The sequence below is a fragment of the Kogia breviceps genome, chromosome 12 (genome assembly GCF_026419965.1).
Source record: "Kogia breviceps isolate mKogBre1 chromosome 12, mKogBre1 haplotype 1, whole genome shotgun sequence".
Taxonomy (NCBI): Eukaryota; Metazoa; Chordata; class Mammalia; order Artiodactyla; family Physeteridae; genus Kogia; species Kogia breviceps.
In genome coordinates this window covers 41,942,543-41,960,312 of record NC_081321.1, presented here as the reverse complement: position 1 = coordinate 41,960,312, position 17,770 = coordinate 41,942,543, and the positions used below count along the sequence as shown (strand labels likewise).

General features: G+C 49.2%; 1 protein-coding gene across 5 annotated transcripts; it reads right to left on the bottom strand.

Annotated features, from left to right (window-relative positions):
- Positions 1-6,948: 6,948 nt before the first annotated feature.
- SOAT2 (sterol O-acyltransferase 2) lies at positions 6,949-17,461 on the bottom strand. Of its 5 annotated transcripts, XM_059082111.2 has the most exons (16): positions 17,371-17,461; positions 16,920-17,144; positions 16,413-16,468; positions 15,767-15,903; positions 15,355-15,414; positions 14,899-15,006; positions 12,676-12,952; positions 12,198-12,267; positions 11,530-11,614; positions 10,979-11,024; positions 10,638-10,767; positions 10,135-10,232; positions 8,944-9,042; positions 8,285-8,420; positions 7,598-7,743; positions 6,949-7,391 (listed from the first exon to the last, which is right to left on the bottom strand). In XM_059082111.2, the coding sequence occupies exons 2-16, from the start codon at positions 17,026-17,028 to the stop codon at positions 7,341-7,343; spliced, it is 1,608 nt and encodes a 535-aa protein (XP_058938094.1). In that variant the 5' UTR covers positions 17,029-17,144; positions 17,371-17,461; the 3' UTR covers positions 6,949-7,340. The 5 variants fall into 5 exon arrangements, with proteins under 5 accessions (XP_058938094.1, XP_066865468.1, XP_066865465.1 ...); XM_067009367.1 differs by lacking the exons at positions 6,949-7,391; positions 17,371-17,461 and having other exon boundaries at positions 7,655-7,743; positions 8,285-8,362; positions 16,920-17,075; XM_067009364.1 differs by lacking the exons at positions 6,949-7,391; positions 17,371-17,461 and having other exon boundaries at positions 7,675-7,810; positions 16,920-17,075.
- Between the last annotated feature and the right edge of the window lie 309 nt (positions 17,462-17,770).

The following is a 17,770-nucleotide window of genomic DNA, read 5'->3' as shown; positions in this document are numbered from 1 at the left end:
ATTAATGAATTCTGGAGATGGTTGCACAAATCTGTGAATGTACTAAAACTATTAACTTGTACCCTTTTAATGTGGATACATTGAATGGTATGTGAATTATATTTGAATAAAGCTGATAAAATAGCTCATATATATGTATATATATATATATATATATATATATATATATATATATATATATATATATATACACATCTTTCCCTCTAAATCAGGAACAAGGTAAAGATGTCCACACTCACTCATTCTATTTAAAGTTGTAGAGGTTCTACCCAGGCAATAAGGCAAGAAAAATAAATAAAAGACATAATGATTGGAAAGGAAAAAGTAAAATTGTCTTTATTTGCAGGTGATACAACCATCTGTTTAGAACATTCTGATGAAGCTACAAAAATGTTACTAGAACTAGTTTAGCAAGGTTATAAGACACAAGATATAAAATGCAGAAATCAATTGTATTTCTATATGCTAGCAACAAACTATTGGAAGCTGAAATTAAAAGACAATATCATTTACAATATCATCAAAAAATGAAATGTTTAGGGACAACTCTGACGAACGATGTGCAAATTCTATACACTGAAAACTAGAAACATTGCTAAGAGAAATTAAATGAGACTTAAATGGAGAGGTATACCATGTTTATGGATTGAAAGACACAATATTGCTGAAATGTCAGTTCTCCCCAAACTGATCTAGAAAGTCAATGTAATCTCAATCCAAATCCCAGTATGATTTTTGTAGAAATTAACAGTTGATTCTAAAATTCATGTGGAGGGCTTCCCTGGTGGCGCAGTGGTTGAGAGTCCGCCTGCCGATGCAGGGCACACGGGTTCGTGCCCTGGTCTGGGAGGATCCCACATGCCGCGGAGCGGCTGGGCCCGTGAGCCATGGCTGCTGAGCCTGCGCATCCGGAGCCTGTGCTCCACAACGGGAGAGGCCACAACAGTGAGAGGCCCACATACCGCAAAAAAAAAAAAAAAAAAAAAAAAAAAAAAAAAAAAAAAAAAAAAAAAATTAAAATTCATGTGGAAATGCAAGTGATCTAGAATAGCCAAAACCAACTTTGAAAAAGAAAAAATAGAAGGACTTATACTACCTGATTTCAAGACTTAATAAAAAGCAGTAATCGAGACACAGTGGGACGTCCCCGATGGTGCAGTGGTTAAGAATCCGCCTGCCAATGCAGGGGACATGGGTTCAATCCTTGGTCCGGGAAGATCCCACGTGCCTTGGAGCAACTAAGCCCGTGTGTCACAATTACTGAGCCTGTGCTCTAGAGCCCGTGAGCCACAACTACTGAAGCCCCCGCGCCTAGAGCCTGTGCTCCGCAACAAAAGAAGCCACTGCAACGAGAAGCCCGTGCACCGCAACCAGAGAAAGCCCGCACGCAGCAAAGAAGACCCAATGCAGCCAAAACTAACTAACTAAATTAATTAATTAATTAAAAAAAATCCTTTCTCCTACCCACTTCCTTTAAAAAAAAAAAAAGACAGTGTGGTATTAGCATAATTATAGAGCAATGGAACAGAAATGAGAGTCCATAAATAGATCCATACATATATGATGAATTGGTTTTTAACCAAGTTGCAAAAGCAGTTCAGTGGAGAAAGTACAGTCTTTTCAACAAATGGTGGTGGAACAACTGGGTATTTATATGCAAAGTTAAGTTAGATACCTCCTGCTCTTAAAATTACATGAGGAAACCTCATGTACTGATGGTGAACATGTAAATGGCTCTAAGTCTAGCTATTCTGGAGAACATCTGACTGTTCTTAGTGAAATTAAATATGTCTTAAGAACAAGTTCCTAGGAAATCCCACAGAGAACCCCTGTCTCCTCAAGCCCATGCTAAATATCCACTACTAAATGTCCAAAAGACATATATAGGGGCTTCCCTGGTGGCGCAGTCGTTGAGAGTCTGCCTGCTAATGCAGGGGACACGGGTTCGAGCCTTGGTCTGGGAAGATCCCACATGCCGCGGAGCAACTGGGCCCATGAGCTACAACTACTGAGCCTGCATGTCTGGAGCCTGTGCTCTGCAACAAGAGAGGCCACGATAGTGAAGAGGCCCACGCACAGCGATGAAGAGTGGCCCCTGCTTGCCGCAACTAGAGAAAGCCCTTGCAACAGAAACGAAGACCCAACACAGCCAAAAATAAATATAAAGATAAATAAATAAATAAAAGATTACTATTTTTAAAAAGATATATATAAAATGTGGTGCATGCATATGATGGAATGAACTATCAGCAGAAATTAACTTTACCTGTAACACCGTTGTACATCTTTTAAAACAATGGATGACATGGGATGAGAATTATGGCATAAATTACTTTATATAAATTTAAAAGGTACAGTACAACACCGTATTTTTCAAGAATACATATAGGTTTGTGATGTATTAGAGCGGATACGTATGGTGCAAGGCAGTAAGGGACAGGAACTGGAGTAAACAACTCATACTAAAATATGGAGACCCATGGGTGTGAGAAGCCAGCAAGAGTGAGCTCAGACAACTCTTTCCAGAAGTTTGGCTATGACAGAAAGCTGAGAAGTGAGATAGCTTGATGAGAAAGTGGGGTGAAGAGATGATTGTAGTAGAGGAGCATATCTGGATGCCAATGGGAGAAATTTGATAGGGAAAAGGACAGGGTGGTGCCCAGAACTCATCAAAGGGACTAAGTGTTTGAGATGGTGAGAGAGACTGGCCTTTGATGTGAAGGTGTTATGGAGCTCATAGACCACTGGGCCAGCACAAATTAGGGGACCACAGAAGAGTGGAGTGGGTGTTATACGGGGGTTCCTGGACAGGCAGGGAAATTTGGAGAAAACACAGGACAGGATCAAAGGGGTAAAGAGAGTGTGATTGAAGCAAGGGAGTGGGCACAGAGTTTGGGGACGCAGGTAGGGCAGGGCGAGTAAATCCCAGACAGGAAGACGGGGTTCCTAGCCCTAGCCCAGGAGCAGAGCCCCACTGGGCAGGAGGGTGGCCAGAGAGCCCTCATTGCCTCCCATGTTCATCCCCACTCCAGGCACTTCCACCCCAGGTCCCGACTGACCCCAGGGGGTCGTGGAGGGAGTGCCGGGCAGCTCCGATGCTGCCCTCTGGGTACGAGGGTAAATCAAGGGTGCCGCCAGGGGAAAGGGGTCCCCCTTTGCACGGGCTCAGGACGCCTTTCCCCTGACACCTCTATTCCACTTCAGCCCAGCTTCAAGGCATCCTTACCTGGGCACCATTCTCAGACTGGGAGTCAGCGTCTTGAAGGGCCCGTGATAGCTTTGGTGGAGGACGGGGTCTGGATGGAGACCAGCTGTGTACAAGCCTCCGTATCATGAACAAATTGAAGAACCTAATATAAAATAAGGAGATGATATCTCCCTGCTATTGGATTAATTTCCTTACCGGAGACTAAAGTAAAATTTTGAAGAAGATGAAGGAGGAGGGCTTGGTTTGGTGTATTCTAACACAGTGGTTCTCAAAGCATGGTTCTTGGATCAGCAGCAACAGCATTCTCTGGGAACTGGTTAGTAAAGCAAATTCTCAGGCCCTACCCCAGACCTCATGAATCAGAAACTCCTGGGGTGGGGTTCAACCGTCCGTATTCACAAGCCCTGGAGATGAGTCTAATGCATGCTCAAATTTGAGAACCACTGTTCTAAGGGGATTTTTTTTACTTCCATCTCCAAACATGTGCTTCTTTTTAGCCATATTGCTGCTGGGACCAGTGGCATCAGGGTATACAAGTGAAGGCTTGGACTTGGCATTAGTATGGGGAAGCCCTGCTGTGGAGACAGGTGAGGAGTTTCCTCATTCTCACCACACAGGAGCCTGGAAACCAGCTCTGGAGAGCCCCTGAGCAGAGGTCAGGACTGTAGGGATACTGGAAGAACATGACTCAGAGGGCCTTGGCCCTACAGAGATGAGGTCATTATAGCTGGTGTTCCTGCCTACGGGACAGCACAGGAACCACTGAAGAGGTACGTGAGAACTTAAGAAAATATTAGGAGCAGCTAAAGAGATTCTAGTAGTGTACCCCAAAAATACTTTCTGGAACCAAAAAAACATTATTTTTAACAACAACAAAAAAATCAGCCTATTTACTGAAAGAAAGAAGTCTGGTCACTGGTGGGACTCAAATTAGTGGCTTGGAAGAAGAAGTGGAAAAATATTTCAAAGCACAGAGCAAATAATACGAAGAGATGGAAATAATGAGGAGAATATGAGATTTGGAGAAGAGAACCAGTAAGCCTAACATTCAAATATTTTAGTTCCAAAAGAAAGAAAAGGCATAAATGGAGGACAGACAATACTTTAAAAATAGAATATTTTGCCGACCTGAAGAAAGTTCTGAGCTTGCAGACTGAAAGGGCATAGGAAGATACAAAAAGAGAAGACATACATCTAAGCATGGAACTCCTGAATTCCAAGATTAAAGAAAGATATTTTCAAGTGTCTAGACAGAAAAAGCAAGTTATTTACAAAGCGAAAAGAATCAGATTGACACAGAACTTTTCATCTGCAACACTGGAAGTTAACAGTAGGAATACTGAGAGAAAAGGATGGCTACCCCGGAATCTCATACCCAGCTGAGGAAGGATTCACTTGTTAGCACAAAAGAAAGATATATGGAGATATAAAGGATTCAGAGAGAATATCAATCCCATATCTCACCTGAGGAAACTACTCAAGAAAATTTTGGTTAGAGAACAGAGAAGTCAAGATAGAGGAAGATGAAAAAAAAAAAAAAGATAGAGGAAGATGAAAAGGAGAAAGAACAAGCAGTGAGCAACGAACCTGGCAAAATATTATACTGTTAAATGTTTATAGCAGTTGGGCTTCCCTGGTGGCACAGTGGTTAAGAATCCACCTGCCAATGCAGGGGACACGGGTTCGAGCCCTGGTCCGGGAAGATCCCACATGCCGCAGAGCAACTAATCCCGTGCGCCACAACTACTGAGCCTGCGCTCTAGAGCCCGTGAGCCACAACTACTCAAGCCCGCGTGCCTAGAGCCCGTGCTCCTCAACAAGAGAAGCCACCGCAATGAGAAGCCCGTGCACCGCAACGAAGAGTAGCCCCCACTCGCTGCAACTAGAGAAAGCCCGCGCATAGCAACGAAGACCCAATGCAGCCAAAAATAAATAAATAAAATAAAATTTAAAAAATTAAATGGGCAAAAGACTTAAATAGATTGTTCATAAAGGAGGATACACGAGCAGTCAATGAACACATGGAAAAGTGTCCACCGCCATTTATTATCAGAGAAATGTAAATTATAATTACACTCCACTAGAATGACCAAAATAAAAATGGACTAGCAAAATCAAACATTGATGAGAAGTTCTGTGCCCAGCTAGAATTCTCATACACTGCTGGTGGCAATGTAAAATGATACAACCACATTGGAAAAAAGTTTTGCACCTTTTTGTAAAGTCAAGCATGTATCACCTCTATGATCCAGCTATTCTGCTTCTTGGCATTTACCCAAAAGAAATGAAAAAAATTACCCACAAAATGATTTGTACATGAATCTTCAGAGCAGCCTTATTCATAGCAACCCCAATTCAAATGTCCATCAGGAGTACATACTATAGAGCTCTATTCATGTGAAGTTGTAAAAGAAGCAAAACTAATATATGAGGGTAGAAATCAGAAAGTAGTTGCCTTTGGCTGAGGAGTAGACTGGAAAGGGGCATGAGGGAACAATATGTCCCCATATAGTCAAGACACTTCTAACTGAAATGTCCTTTTTTTTTTTTAACATCTTTATTGGAGTATAATTGTTTTACAATGGTGTGTTAGTTTCTGCTTTATAACAAAGTGAATCATCTATACATATACATATATCCCCATATCTCCTCCCTCTTGCGTCTCCCACCTACCATCCCTATCCCACCCCTCTAGGCGGTCACAAAGCACCTAAGTGTCCTTTTTTTTTTTTTGGCCGCAATGAGTGGCTTGCGGCATCTCAGTTCCCCTACTAGGCACTGAACCTGGACCACAGCAGTGAAAGCACTGAATCCTAACGGCTAGACCACCAGGGAACTGCCTAAATGTCCATTTTATAGCTGTGGAAGCTGAGGCTCACGAAGTTAAAAGATTTGGCTAAGGTCTGTACAGGAGGTTCCTCTCTTGGGTCCTCTGAAGGAAAGGAGGCCAGCCATGTGCCCTCTCAGGATGTGCTGGAGGTGGCCAGAAGCAGAAGAATTCAAGGGCTGGGGAAATGTGATCTGAAGGAGTCGAGGTGGAAGAGGGGGTAAGGCTGAGTTTTGGGGAGATGGGGTGGCATAGAATAGGTAAGAGAGGATGTCACCCAAGACCCTCAGCCCCTCCCATCACAAAGTCTTGCCTCTGCAGACTTTGCCTGTCTTCAGTCATGCCTGTCAAAAGTGGGTCTTGGGCTTCCCTGGTGGCGCAGTGGTTGAGAATCAGCCTGCCAATGCAGGGGACACGGGTTCATGCCCCGGTCCAGGAAGATCCCACATGCCACGGAGTGGCTGGGCCCGTGAGCCATGGCCGCTGAGACTGTGCGTCTGGAGCCTGTGCTCTGCAATGGGAGAGGCCACAACAGTGAGAGGCCCGTGTACCACAAAAAAAAAAAAAAAAAAAAAAAAGTGGGTCTTCACACAGAGAACAGACTTGTGGTTGACAAGGGGGAGGGGGGGTGGGGGAGGGAGGGACTGGGAGTTCGGGGTTAGTAGATGCAAACTATTACATATCGAATGGATAAACAACAAGGTCCTACTGTATAGCACAGGGAACTATATTCAGTGTCCTGGGATAAACCATAATGGAAAAGAATATAAAAAAGAATGCATATATATGTATAACAAAATCACTTTGCTGTACAGCAGAAATTAACACAACACTGTAAATCAACTACACTTCAATTAAGAATTTTTTTAAGTGGGTCTTCAACAAATGATGAATGAATGAATAAACAAATGAATAAAAAGCAATACAAAGAGTTTATTATTGTATTGTAAAGAGCACAAAGAAAGAAACAAACACCTCTCAGACTTTGATGGCCCGAGTTGCTTTAAGTCACCCCACCTTCACCAAATCTTAAGGCCCTTCGTGTCTCCCCCAGTCTGAACAGCCATGGAGTGAGAGGGGGCCCTTTGTCCAACCCACGGGGCTGGGGGCTCAAGAGCCATCACCATTCTGAGTCTGTGCTCACCTGTCCACAGGTGCACAGATCTCAGTCCTTGGAGTTCTCTGGCGGGGTCAGGCCCCCTTGACTCAGAGCTAGGTCTGGGAATTCAGAGAGGAGCCCGGGTCCCAGGCTTTGCAGGCAGAGAACTTGGTGGTGTCTTCTGGGCAGTGAGTGTGCCCTGACCTCTAGGTATGGCAGGACCAAGATCGAGGTGTCACCAGCCCCCAGAAGGTTGCCTGTGCCAGGAAAGGTGAGTTGTGAATAAGGTCCCTCCCAGTGCCACCCTGTGCATCTAAAACACGGGAGCCCATCCTTCACCCCCAAACCGGGCCCTGGCCCCTGACCGTAGCTATGGAATTGGGCAACAATAGGGCGCTGGCTCTTGGGAAGTGGAGGCAGGCCCTCCTGGGTGGGGAGCTGAGCGAGGGTCATGGTCCCTTACCTGAGGCAGGGGGCAGTGGCGCCGTGCATACCACTCCTGGCAGTACAGGCTGACCTGGATGCCCTGGCCCAGAAAGAGCATGGTCCACATGAGCACATTCCATGCTGGGCCCGTTCGCCGGTCATGCATCATGAAGTTCAGTGGCCCTGATGCAGGAGGACATGTTGTCACCTCAGCTCCGGATACCTGTGTCTAATCTTCCTGGCTGCCTTCCTATCTCAGGGCATGGGGAAGAGTTGGAACAGGAAGGCACCATTGAGGAAGATCTTGAACCCAGCTCCAGAAGCTCACGGAGGTCTCAAGTGACTCATGTAAAACCAGGATTCCTCGGTCTACACTTCAGTATCCTGGATCTCTTACTAAACCTCCCAACCTCACACCAGTTTTCTCCCCTTTGTTTCCCTGTATGTGTGCCCTGCTCAGATGCTCCTCTCCAGCCAGAAGTCTTTTTCCACATTCCCCCAGGATACCCCTTTGCTGCCTCCCTCCCTGCTCCCAAGTCCGTCCCCGCCCCCACCAACTCTCACACACAACTCTCACGCCTTCCCCCAGAAGGCACACACATTTCCCCCTTCTGTCTTGGGTACGTGGCCTCTCCCATCAGTCTGGAATCTCCAGGAGAGGGACTTCCAGGTCTCTTCCCTCTGGATGTCTCCCTCTCCAGGGGCATAAAGAGGCCAAGCTCACCTCCAATGACAAGGAAGAGCAACAGCATGACAGGGTAGAAGAATCCCAGGACGAAGCAGAAGATGTACTCGTGGACCACTGCAGAGACCAGGAACACGCCCAGCATGGCTGGCCCTCGGGCCCGGCCACCAAGGAGCTGGCAGGAGCCGGGGGTAGGAGGGTGGAGTGAGTCTCCCTAAGCCCCCTCCACAAAGAGCCCCCTCCTTAAGGAAGCCAGAGGTTGTGTAGTACAGTGGCAAGAATATGGGATTTGCAATCAGAAGGGCTCACATGTCCTATTTAAGAGCATTTTATTAGTCCATTGGGCCTTAGATGCAACTTTCAAAAGGGGATATAATACTTACTTCCCAGGGTTACAGGGCAGATTATGTAGTATGTGAAAATTCTTAGTAACTGAAAATTGCTATATGCATGTTCCTTAGAAGGCTAAGGAGGGGAGAAATACCCTGTGGAGGAGGTGTAGTTGAAGACAAGGAAGGAAGGAAGTTAGATCATAAGAAGGACTTTCTGCCCATTGGGTTGGGTAGAATGCGAGCAGGTGAAAGTCAAAGGGGCCCTTAGGTCTGAAAAAGATGAATGGTGCAGAGAAAGGGAAGGAGAGGATATCCCAGAGAGGTTCCATTAACTTTGGGAGCTGACGGGGTGTGCGGAGCCCATACCCACAGCCCATCCTGATATACGTAGCTGTACAGCCAGTCATGGACCACCACGTTCCAAGTGCGGTAGTAGTTGGAGAAGGACGTCGAGTTCCACCAGTCCTGGGGGTGGGGGGGTTCAGTGGGGGAGAGGAGGTGAACATCAGGGCCCTGTCTCTGCCCAGGCCCCAGCTTCTCTCCCCTGCTTCCTGCCCCCATCCCAGTGTTCTCCATAAGGGCTGGCTCCCAGCAGGAGAGAGACAGCAAGCATCCTCCCAACTCCCTCTTCAACATCTGGGGGCCTTGCTCTCCCTCCTACTCTCCCTTTCAGGAGAAGAAGATTCCAAATTAGCATCCCCATAAGAGCAGTTAGCCCTGGCTGGTCAGGGGGTAGAGGGGTGACAATACAACCATACCCAGAGGAGCACATTTCTCATTGTGGAAGATTGACAGCACAGCTGATGTTGAAATCATGCCCCACAGGGTTAACAGAAACTGGTGACTAATGGAAATTCTTGAGCTCGTCTTACAGAACAGCAGGTAAGGGAACAGCTTGTTAAAAAACCCTTCTGCTTGTAACCTGCCTTCACTGACTAAGCCTTAAATTTTTTTTTTTTTTTGACTCCTTAACTGCCCCGTATAGATAACACCTCTGATGTATGGGTCACTATAGTAACAGGGGGCATAAGTTTTCCAGGAACTTGGAGTTGGCTCTTGTCTAGTTCAAGCGGGCTAAGACTGGTTGGGACCACTGACCCTAAAACTGGGCTTGCACAGGTGTCAGATGAATGACCTTTTGACATCAGAGGGCCAAACACTCCACCCTCAGATCATCCTAAGTGCCTCCGTTTTTTAACATGCATCCCATGAAGAAGCATGTAACTCAGATACACCCATGCAGAACACCGATTACCTCACTCTTTCTCTACCTTCAATCACTTTTCCTCATACCTAAGATCATCTTGCTTCTTTATCCCATAAATATCTCAAGCCCCTGGCCTTTGGGGAGGCGAATCTGAGATTGATCTCTCTTCTCCTCACTTGGCTGCCTTGTGAATAAACACTCTCTCCGCTGTAAATCTTGGCGTCTCAGTGTTTGGCTTACTGCGAATTGGTCAAATGAACCTGGTTCGGTAACAAGGTGACAGCCAACATAGCCACCATCCTCCCCACATCCTTCCCTAGCCCTCCCTGCATCCCAGGTCCAGGCCCCACCCGATAGAACATTCTGTCTCCAAATCGTAGCATCTCTGCGAAGGCGTTGAGCCAGCAGTGAAGGAAGGCAAAGAAGATCAGCAGCAGCATGAAAATGCCTGGTAAGTGGAGACAAAGGGGCTGCAAGTCAGCCTGGGCCCCTGATCCCCCAGGAAGCTCCAGGGGTCCCCCCAGGAAGCCCTCACCCAGCAACCAGGGCCCCAACTCCTACCAATCATTTGTTAATCATTCAGTAATTCATGCACTCACTCATTCATTCCATTTGCTCATGAAGCCCATGCCAGATGTTGGGGATACAGAGATGAATGTCAAAACCTCTGCCTGTTGGGAGTTCATAGAGTGGTTGAAAGGTAGGGAGTAGGTGGTAATCTGAAGTGAGACCCTGACGATAGGGAGAGTCAGAGGGAAAAGGTGTTGAAACTAAGAGTGAGCGGAGGGAGGGGTTCCCTGCTAAGCCTTCCCCAGGGTGCAGCCTTCTGCAGCCCTGCCTCTTGTGGGCATACCTGGCAAGGTGGCGTGCAATATGGAGAGCACCAGGGCACGGGTGCTGAAGGGCTCCCTGCTCATGTTGGCAAAGACAGGAACACAGAGGCGGCCGAGGATGAAACAGGCATAGAGCACGCAGCCCAGGGCCTGGGGAGGGGGTGGAGGACGCATAACTTTGAAAGGAATCACTGGTCACTGCCCCTCCTTCTGGAATCAGACTCTGGCCCAGCAACTGCCTCCTCTTTTCTTAGCGCCACCCTCTGACCTCTTCCCCAGGCCTCCCTTACTTCACTCCCAGAAATGTCCCCTCAGCCACCATGAGTCATGGGTAGTCCACCCTTAGACCCCGTCTTCTGACCTGGGCAAAGTTCTTGGCCACATAATTCCACCTGACGTTGGGTGTCCTGCAGCAGCAATGGGGATAATATGTTTCTCATCCTTTTATCTTGTTCCTGCCTGGGCCGGGGCCCAGCACCTGGGGCCCTCTCTCCGCAGCTCCCTCAATTGCTCAGGCCTGGGAGGATTATCTGGGGAGGTGGGGATCTAGAACACTTTGGACCTTCTATAACAGAGACGACAAGTGGATTTTTAGCTTGAGTGTCCACTTAGGTGACCAACCATCTGGAGTTTGCTCCAGACTGAGAGGTTTCCCAGGATGTAAGAATTCCAGTACTAAAACTGGGGCAGTCCTGGGCAAACCAGGACAGTTAGTCACCCTTGTGTCACCATGAGCTGGGGCAAGGAGAAGGGGTAATATACCTGCTCCTTACTTCCCATTTTTATTATGGGGTGCTGCCTGAGAAAGTGGCCAGTGTCTGGGATGAGGCTAAAGACCTCAGGGAGAGGAGAGTAGAAGGGCTGGATCCCTGACGGGCCTGGGCATTTGGGGGAGGGGGTGCAGGGTCTTACCTGGGGTAAGTCTCCCTGTAGATGAGTGTGGGGCAGAAGAGGAAATAGAGGTAGCTGGAGAAACTGGGGGCCTGGATCCCCTCACCTGGGGAGGAGTAAGAGGTGTCCATCAGTGAAGAGGGAAGGGAGAGAGGACACAGCTGGGTGGGATGCTGCGGAAAGGCAGTGGGACTGGTGAATAGAGCTGCACAGGACAGAGGTGGGGGGATGGGTGAGGAACTGGATATGGGATCTGGAGGTGGAGTGGGGGAGGTGAAACTGGGCAGGAGCCGACCCTGCTCTTTAACACCCTCCCTTTGCTTCCATTCCAGGCACCCCCATTTTCTGGCACAGGACCTGCTGTGGCCAGAGCTTCATTTGGCACCCACAAGTTGCACCACCCACTTCTCTCTCCTTCTGTTTTGACTACCTAATGGAAGGCTCTCATACCCTGAGTCTTAATAAGAATGATCCAGAAGTCTTGAGCAGCAGGGGAGGGGTCTCAGAGGTGGGACCTAAGAGAATGCCTAATGACTAAGGCCCACAGAGCCCACCTGGGGGCCGGAGCTGTGACCCGTGGGCAAGATGGCCCTAGGAGGTTGGAGCTTTTATGAGGATCCTGCAGCTACTGGCTTCATGCAACCAGCCAAGAGGACTGAGTTCACAGCAGCACCTGCTGAAGGCCTCACCTCCTCTGGCCCGAAGTGTCCCAGGCACAGTCTCTCTCAGGAAGGAGTAGCTTTTCATCAGGAGCCTGACCTGAGATGGAATGGAAAAGAGGTTAAGGTGCTGTGGGACTTTGAGCAGGTCACTTAACCTCTCTGTGTCTCTTTTACGGGAGAAGGGCAGGCAGATTGTAAACTTTGTAAGATCCAAGCCCATCCTTTATCTTTTTGTTGGACTGTCTTATAGCCTAACACAGACGGCTGCTGGGATGAATCGAGGGTAAAGGGGTACCGGAAAGGGCAGAGTCTCCAGCTGGCCAACCCAATCGATTATATTTGCGTAGCAGTGTCCGTTTGTTTACATTTCCTTGGAGCCTGATGGTTGGCTCAAATCCCTCGCAAGGACTCCGCCCCTGGTAACTAGCTCCGCCCCCACCAATACAGTATCCAATGCCCTCTTTCCCAGGGGCCCCGCCCACCATTGGTTCCTCCCATCACCTACCTGCTCAAAGACTAGGACACAGCGGGAGGCTGGCGGGAGCTGATACTCCACTGCTACATGGACTGGAAGGATGCTGAGCACTGTTGTGTGGCCGGCCAGCAGCATGCAGCCCAGGCCCACCCCCAGGGTCCAGGCCGCTCTGGACTGGGGCCTCGCCCACAGCCGCAGGGCCTGGTAGGGCACCAGCAGAGTGGACAGGAACATGGGGACCCACGTTACCAGCGCCAAGGGCAGCTGTCCGAAGCTGAAGATCAGTAGGTCAAACTCCAGCATCAGCCTGGGAGTGGGGAAGGAGAGACAAAGTAGACATGTGTGAGGCCCATCCTTGTCCCCATCCTCTGCAGTCAGAGCTCTTGGAAGATGAACTGAGGCATTTTGCCAAGGTTGTGAGCTCCCCATCTCCGAAAGTGTTCAAGATGGCACCTCTGTTGCCCAGGACTTCTAGCAACAGGGCATTGCCCGAGGAGACTCAATCATGGGATGGCTTTGCTTCCAAATAACCTTTAGACCCCTCTGTGGCATTGCAGAAGGGTTCAGTACATCCCATGCCGCCGGGGTTAGGGTATGAGGTGCCTAGAGTTTAACTTTGATTTTTGTTAGTTTTGTACTTTTGGAGTGTCTGGAGCTGTAGACTTGAATTAATAGAAAGCAGGTTGTTGAGTGTTTTGTTTGCTTAGGTTAAGAGTATACGGTTTGGAGACTTCCCTGGTCTCACCGTTCTTAAGAATCTGCCTGCCAATGCAGGGGACATGGGTTCGATCCCTGGTCTGGGAGGATCCCACATGCCGCGGAGCAGCTAAGCCCATGCGCCACAACAACTGAGCCTGCGCTCTAGAGCGCCCGAGCCACAACAAGAGAAGCCACCGCAATGAGAAGCACACGCACTGCAACGAAGAGTAGTCTCCGCTTGCCTCAACTAGAGAAAGCCCGCGCACAGCAACGGACCCAACGCAGCCAAAAATAAGTAAATGAAATAAATAAATTTATTTTTTTAGAAAAGAGTATACGGTTTGGGAATTCCCTGGCGGTCCAGTGGCTAGGACTCAGTGCTTTCACTGCCGTGGCCCGGGTTCGATCCCTAGAGTCGGGGAACTAAGATCTGCAAGCCTCGCTGTGCAGCCAAAAAAGTGTATGGTTTGTAATGGTGAAAAATTAGAAAATTAGAAGCGACTCAAACGTCCATCAGTAAAGAACGAAATGAAAAAAAAAAAAAAAGAACGAAATGAACAAAAGCTGGCACTTCTAGACTCTGCGGTCATTAAAATCAATGGACCAACATGGAAAGATCTCTAATATGGGTCATTTAGGGGGTGAAAAGGAAACAATAGGTACAGTAAGTATCTTATTAATGTAAACTCCCATAAAATACATTCCCTTGGTTTTTATATACATCTGGAAGTGGATGCATCGAAATGCTCTGGAGGGAAGCTCTCAAAACCATTAAAAATGTTACCCCTGGGGAGGGGTCTGGGATGGAGGGGGTTGATGGAGAAGGAGCCATCTTACATACATTTGACACTTTTCCTGAGATTTGATCCTTAATTATAAGGATGAACAACAAGTTTGCCAAAAGGAAGTGCTGTTGCTGAACCTGCAGATCCTTGGTCCTCTTCCTTTTACTGCTTCCTAAGCTGTAGTAGGGTGAGGTGGGGTCATGCAAAGTCCAGACCCCCAGGGGTCTACAGCTCCCTGAGGCTCATCCCCAGAGTGGGGAGGTACTTGTGGGGGGAAGCGACCCACCAAGGCACTTGTGTGCACAAGATCTCGTCTTCCCCACAAGATTGGGAGTGCCTCACAGAGAGAGCTGGGGTCGGTCCCTCATCTCTCTGCCCCCCAGGGCTGGTACTTAGGAGGGGCTCACTGGAGGTTACTTGAACCGAACACCACTGCCTTGGGAAGGACTGTGTGAGAGAGGTGGGGTGGGAACCATGCTTGTGTGTGCACATACATGTATGTCTGCCTCAGGACAAGGGTCCAGTTGAGAAGGATTTGAGTGCGGGAGTAGTGTTCCCAGAGGGCTAACGCTGGGAAAACAGACCAAAGGCCATCCAAGGCTGTGCTAAGAGGACCTTTTGGATGGGAAGGTGGTTGGAAAGCAATGTTGATGTGTGTCTAATAATCAAACAGGCCTGTGCTCTCTCAGGCTGGTGGCAAGTAGAACACTGGGAACCCAGGTGGTCTGATCTTATCTGTGGGCCTATCCTGAGTGGGAGGGGTGCCTACCTGCCCTCATCAATGAAGTCGATGGCCAGGGTGCTGATGATGAAGACACACAGGCCGGCGACAAACATGTGGTAGATGGTGCGGAAATGCTGCACCTCCATCAGCTCGCTGGAAGGACAGGGGCCCGAATATCAGTGGGAGAGTCCTCAAGGTCATGCAGACTAGCTCAGGCACTGTACGCAAGTGGGGATGGGACCCAGTGATTGGGAACTTGCAACTACGGGCTGCAATATGGCTAGGACTTCTGTCCAAAGCTCTTTCCAGCCCAGACAATTCTCATCCTGGTGGCCTTTCTTCCACAATCACACCCAAGGCAAATGGAGAAACAGAACCTTAGAAAACATCTCCAAGTCCTCCCCGAAACCACCTAGAGCCTGAGGATGACAAATGAGGTGCCCTGGACCCCCAGACAAAGTTCTTTCTTTTCTTCTCACCCCATCCTCACCCCTGACTTACTCAAGCAGGGACTTGCGGTTGATGAAAACTTTCCGTTTCCCCAGGGATGGCTCCCGAGTCCTGAATTGAGACAGTTGTTCTGGGCCAGGACCCAAAGGAAGAAGGCAGTAGGCAGAGGGTAGGGCCTTGCGGGACATCAATATTTGGGAGCCGAGGGCAGTAGAAGGGGAAGGTCAGGGTTAGGGCCAGCGGGCAGGACCAGGTGGAAGGTCAGGGAGGGCCAGGGCAGAGCCAAGCCCAGCAGTGGAGGTCAGGAAGGCAGAGGCGATAAGGGGAGAAGAGGGAAGACTGAAGTTGGAGTTACATCAGTGCTGGCAAAGGGCACATGGGAAAGCATCTGTGGCTCGTAATCCTTACGATGGAGGGGGCTGCGCAGCCCCTCCCCAGCCCCCCTGGCTGCTCAGACTCTTACTTGCGCAAGGAAGCTGGAGGGATGGAGGACACTGGTCTGTCTTGTGGCGGGTAGGCTTGAATAGCCTCGCACATGGCCTGATCCAGCAGCTCTGTCAGCTGACCTTGTGCTTGCTCCAGCAACTGCGTCTTCACAGCCTACAGGACAAAGCAGGGCAGGGCCCGCGGTCCCTCCATCCGGTCAGCCATCCTCCCACTCACCAAACATTTACTGAGCCTCCCTCCATGCCAGGCACATTGCTAAGTGCTAGGGATGGAAAGACGAACAAGCATGGCTCCTGCCCAGAGGTTTCCACCCACAGTTTCACTCCCTCTGGTTTCCCAGGGCAGCAGTGAGGATCCAGGAAAGATACTTTCAGACTCTGGGTCTGAACCTCAAGCACCTTGTCATCTCTGATCCTACTCTCTTCTCCCTGACCCCAGCCTTCCCGCTCCTGACCTCTAGCCCCACTAACAGAAGACTGTTCACTGGCTGACTTTTGGCCCCTGTCCTGATGACCTGTGTTTCAAACCCCTCCATCCTAACTCGTAGCTCTGACCTGAGGGGTTTGAACCCGAGAACAAATTGTCTTTATCATCAAGCCAGTCCTCACCCCTCCCTCCCTCTACTCCAGGACCTGTCCATTTTGACCTCTGACCTCCCTCACCTGCATATGTCGGGTCCATTGTAGCAAATCTGGGCCTCTATGTGTCTCATTGTTTCCTAGGATAAGGGGTCAAAGGGGAGGAGTTAGGGTTCTGCTGCCTAGTGCAGACCCAGAGGCATCCTCTGACCAGGAAGTGCTTTCTCTGTGCTCAGCAGCCTCCCCACCCCCAACCAGTCAATATCTAGTATCATGGGGGGCGGGCCGCAATCAGAAGGGGAAGTTATTTTTGCAGGGGGTGAGGAGGTCACTGGCAAGCGGGGAGCCTGATGACATTCCTGGAAACAGGGTACCCAGGGAACAGGAAGCTCCTCTCATCACCATCTGGGGTAAAAGAGTCTGAAAGATAAGGCAAGGTACTGAATAGCTCTTTTCTCCTCCCTTCCCCAGCTAGGTAGTTAGGGGGCAGAGGCTGGGATCTGCCTTCACTGGCCTCCCAGGACAGCAGGAAGGATTGAAGGTAGACAGCAGGAATCCCCTCTCGACAGTGCACCCCACCTCCAACCCCACCTGGGCATTCTTCATTCCCAAAGTGGGGCTCCCCTTCTCTGGAGGGCCGGTCCTCCTGCTCTCCTCCTAGCCCTTCTCTCCTCCGCAGTTGGGCCGCCCTTGGCTCCATGATGTGTGTCTTGACTGGGCAGCGGCAGCTGGTAAGTGTTCCCTGCCTTCCTTCAGGCTTGCCTGGCAGAGCTCTTATCTCACTCAGCTCCTCTGACAGCTCCAAAGACTAAAGTCCTTTCAGGAGGAGGGGTTATAGGTTATCCGATCCATGATCCCCTTCCGGAAGGCAGTACCATCTCAGCTAGAGGCTCTGTTCTACTGGCTGTCACAGGGATGGACACCACCCCTGAACAAATAGCCCAACCACCACCCAGATGCCCAGCTCCCTCCCACAGGAATGGGAGCTCTGCACCCATACATGTCACTGGGAGGGGGACTTTGCCCCTCTGAGGCTTATCACCTGGTATGGCTGCTTCCCAATCTCTTTCTCAGTAGGCTGAATGTCGGGAGGGAGTCAGAAACATCTTCAGGTATCGGGGCACTCAGCTCCCCTAGACCATGATAAAGTGCGTGAAAGAACCTTGTCAACAAAGCTTTCTGTGCATGTGATTAGTATTCTGTGAGGTTGGTACCTGTGATGACTGCGGTACTGTGGCCCCTCCAGGGAAGGCTAGGTGCTGGGGCTCTGAACACCACCTCTCCCCTACAACTGCTTGGGTTAGCAGGTAGGCAGAAAGGAGGCAAAACAAACACTATCAGCACCTGAGGAATGTCAGGCATTGTCACATATGGAAGAACCAGATTTAAATCCTCCCTCAATCATTTACAGGCTGTGGAATTTCAGGCAAATGACCCTAATA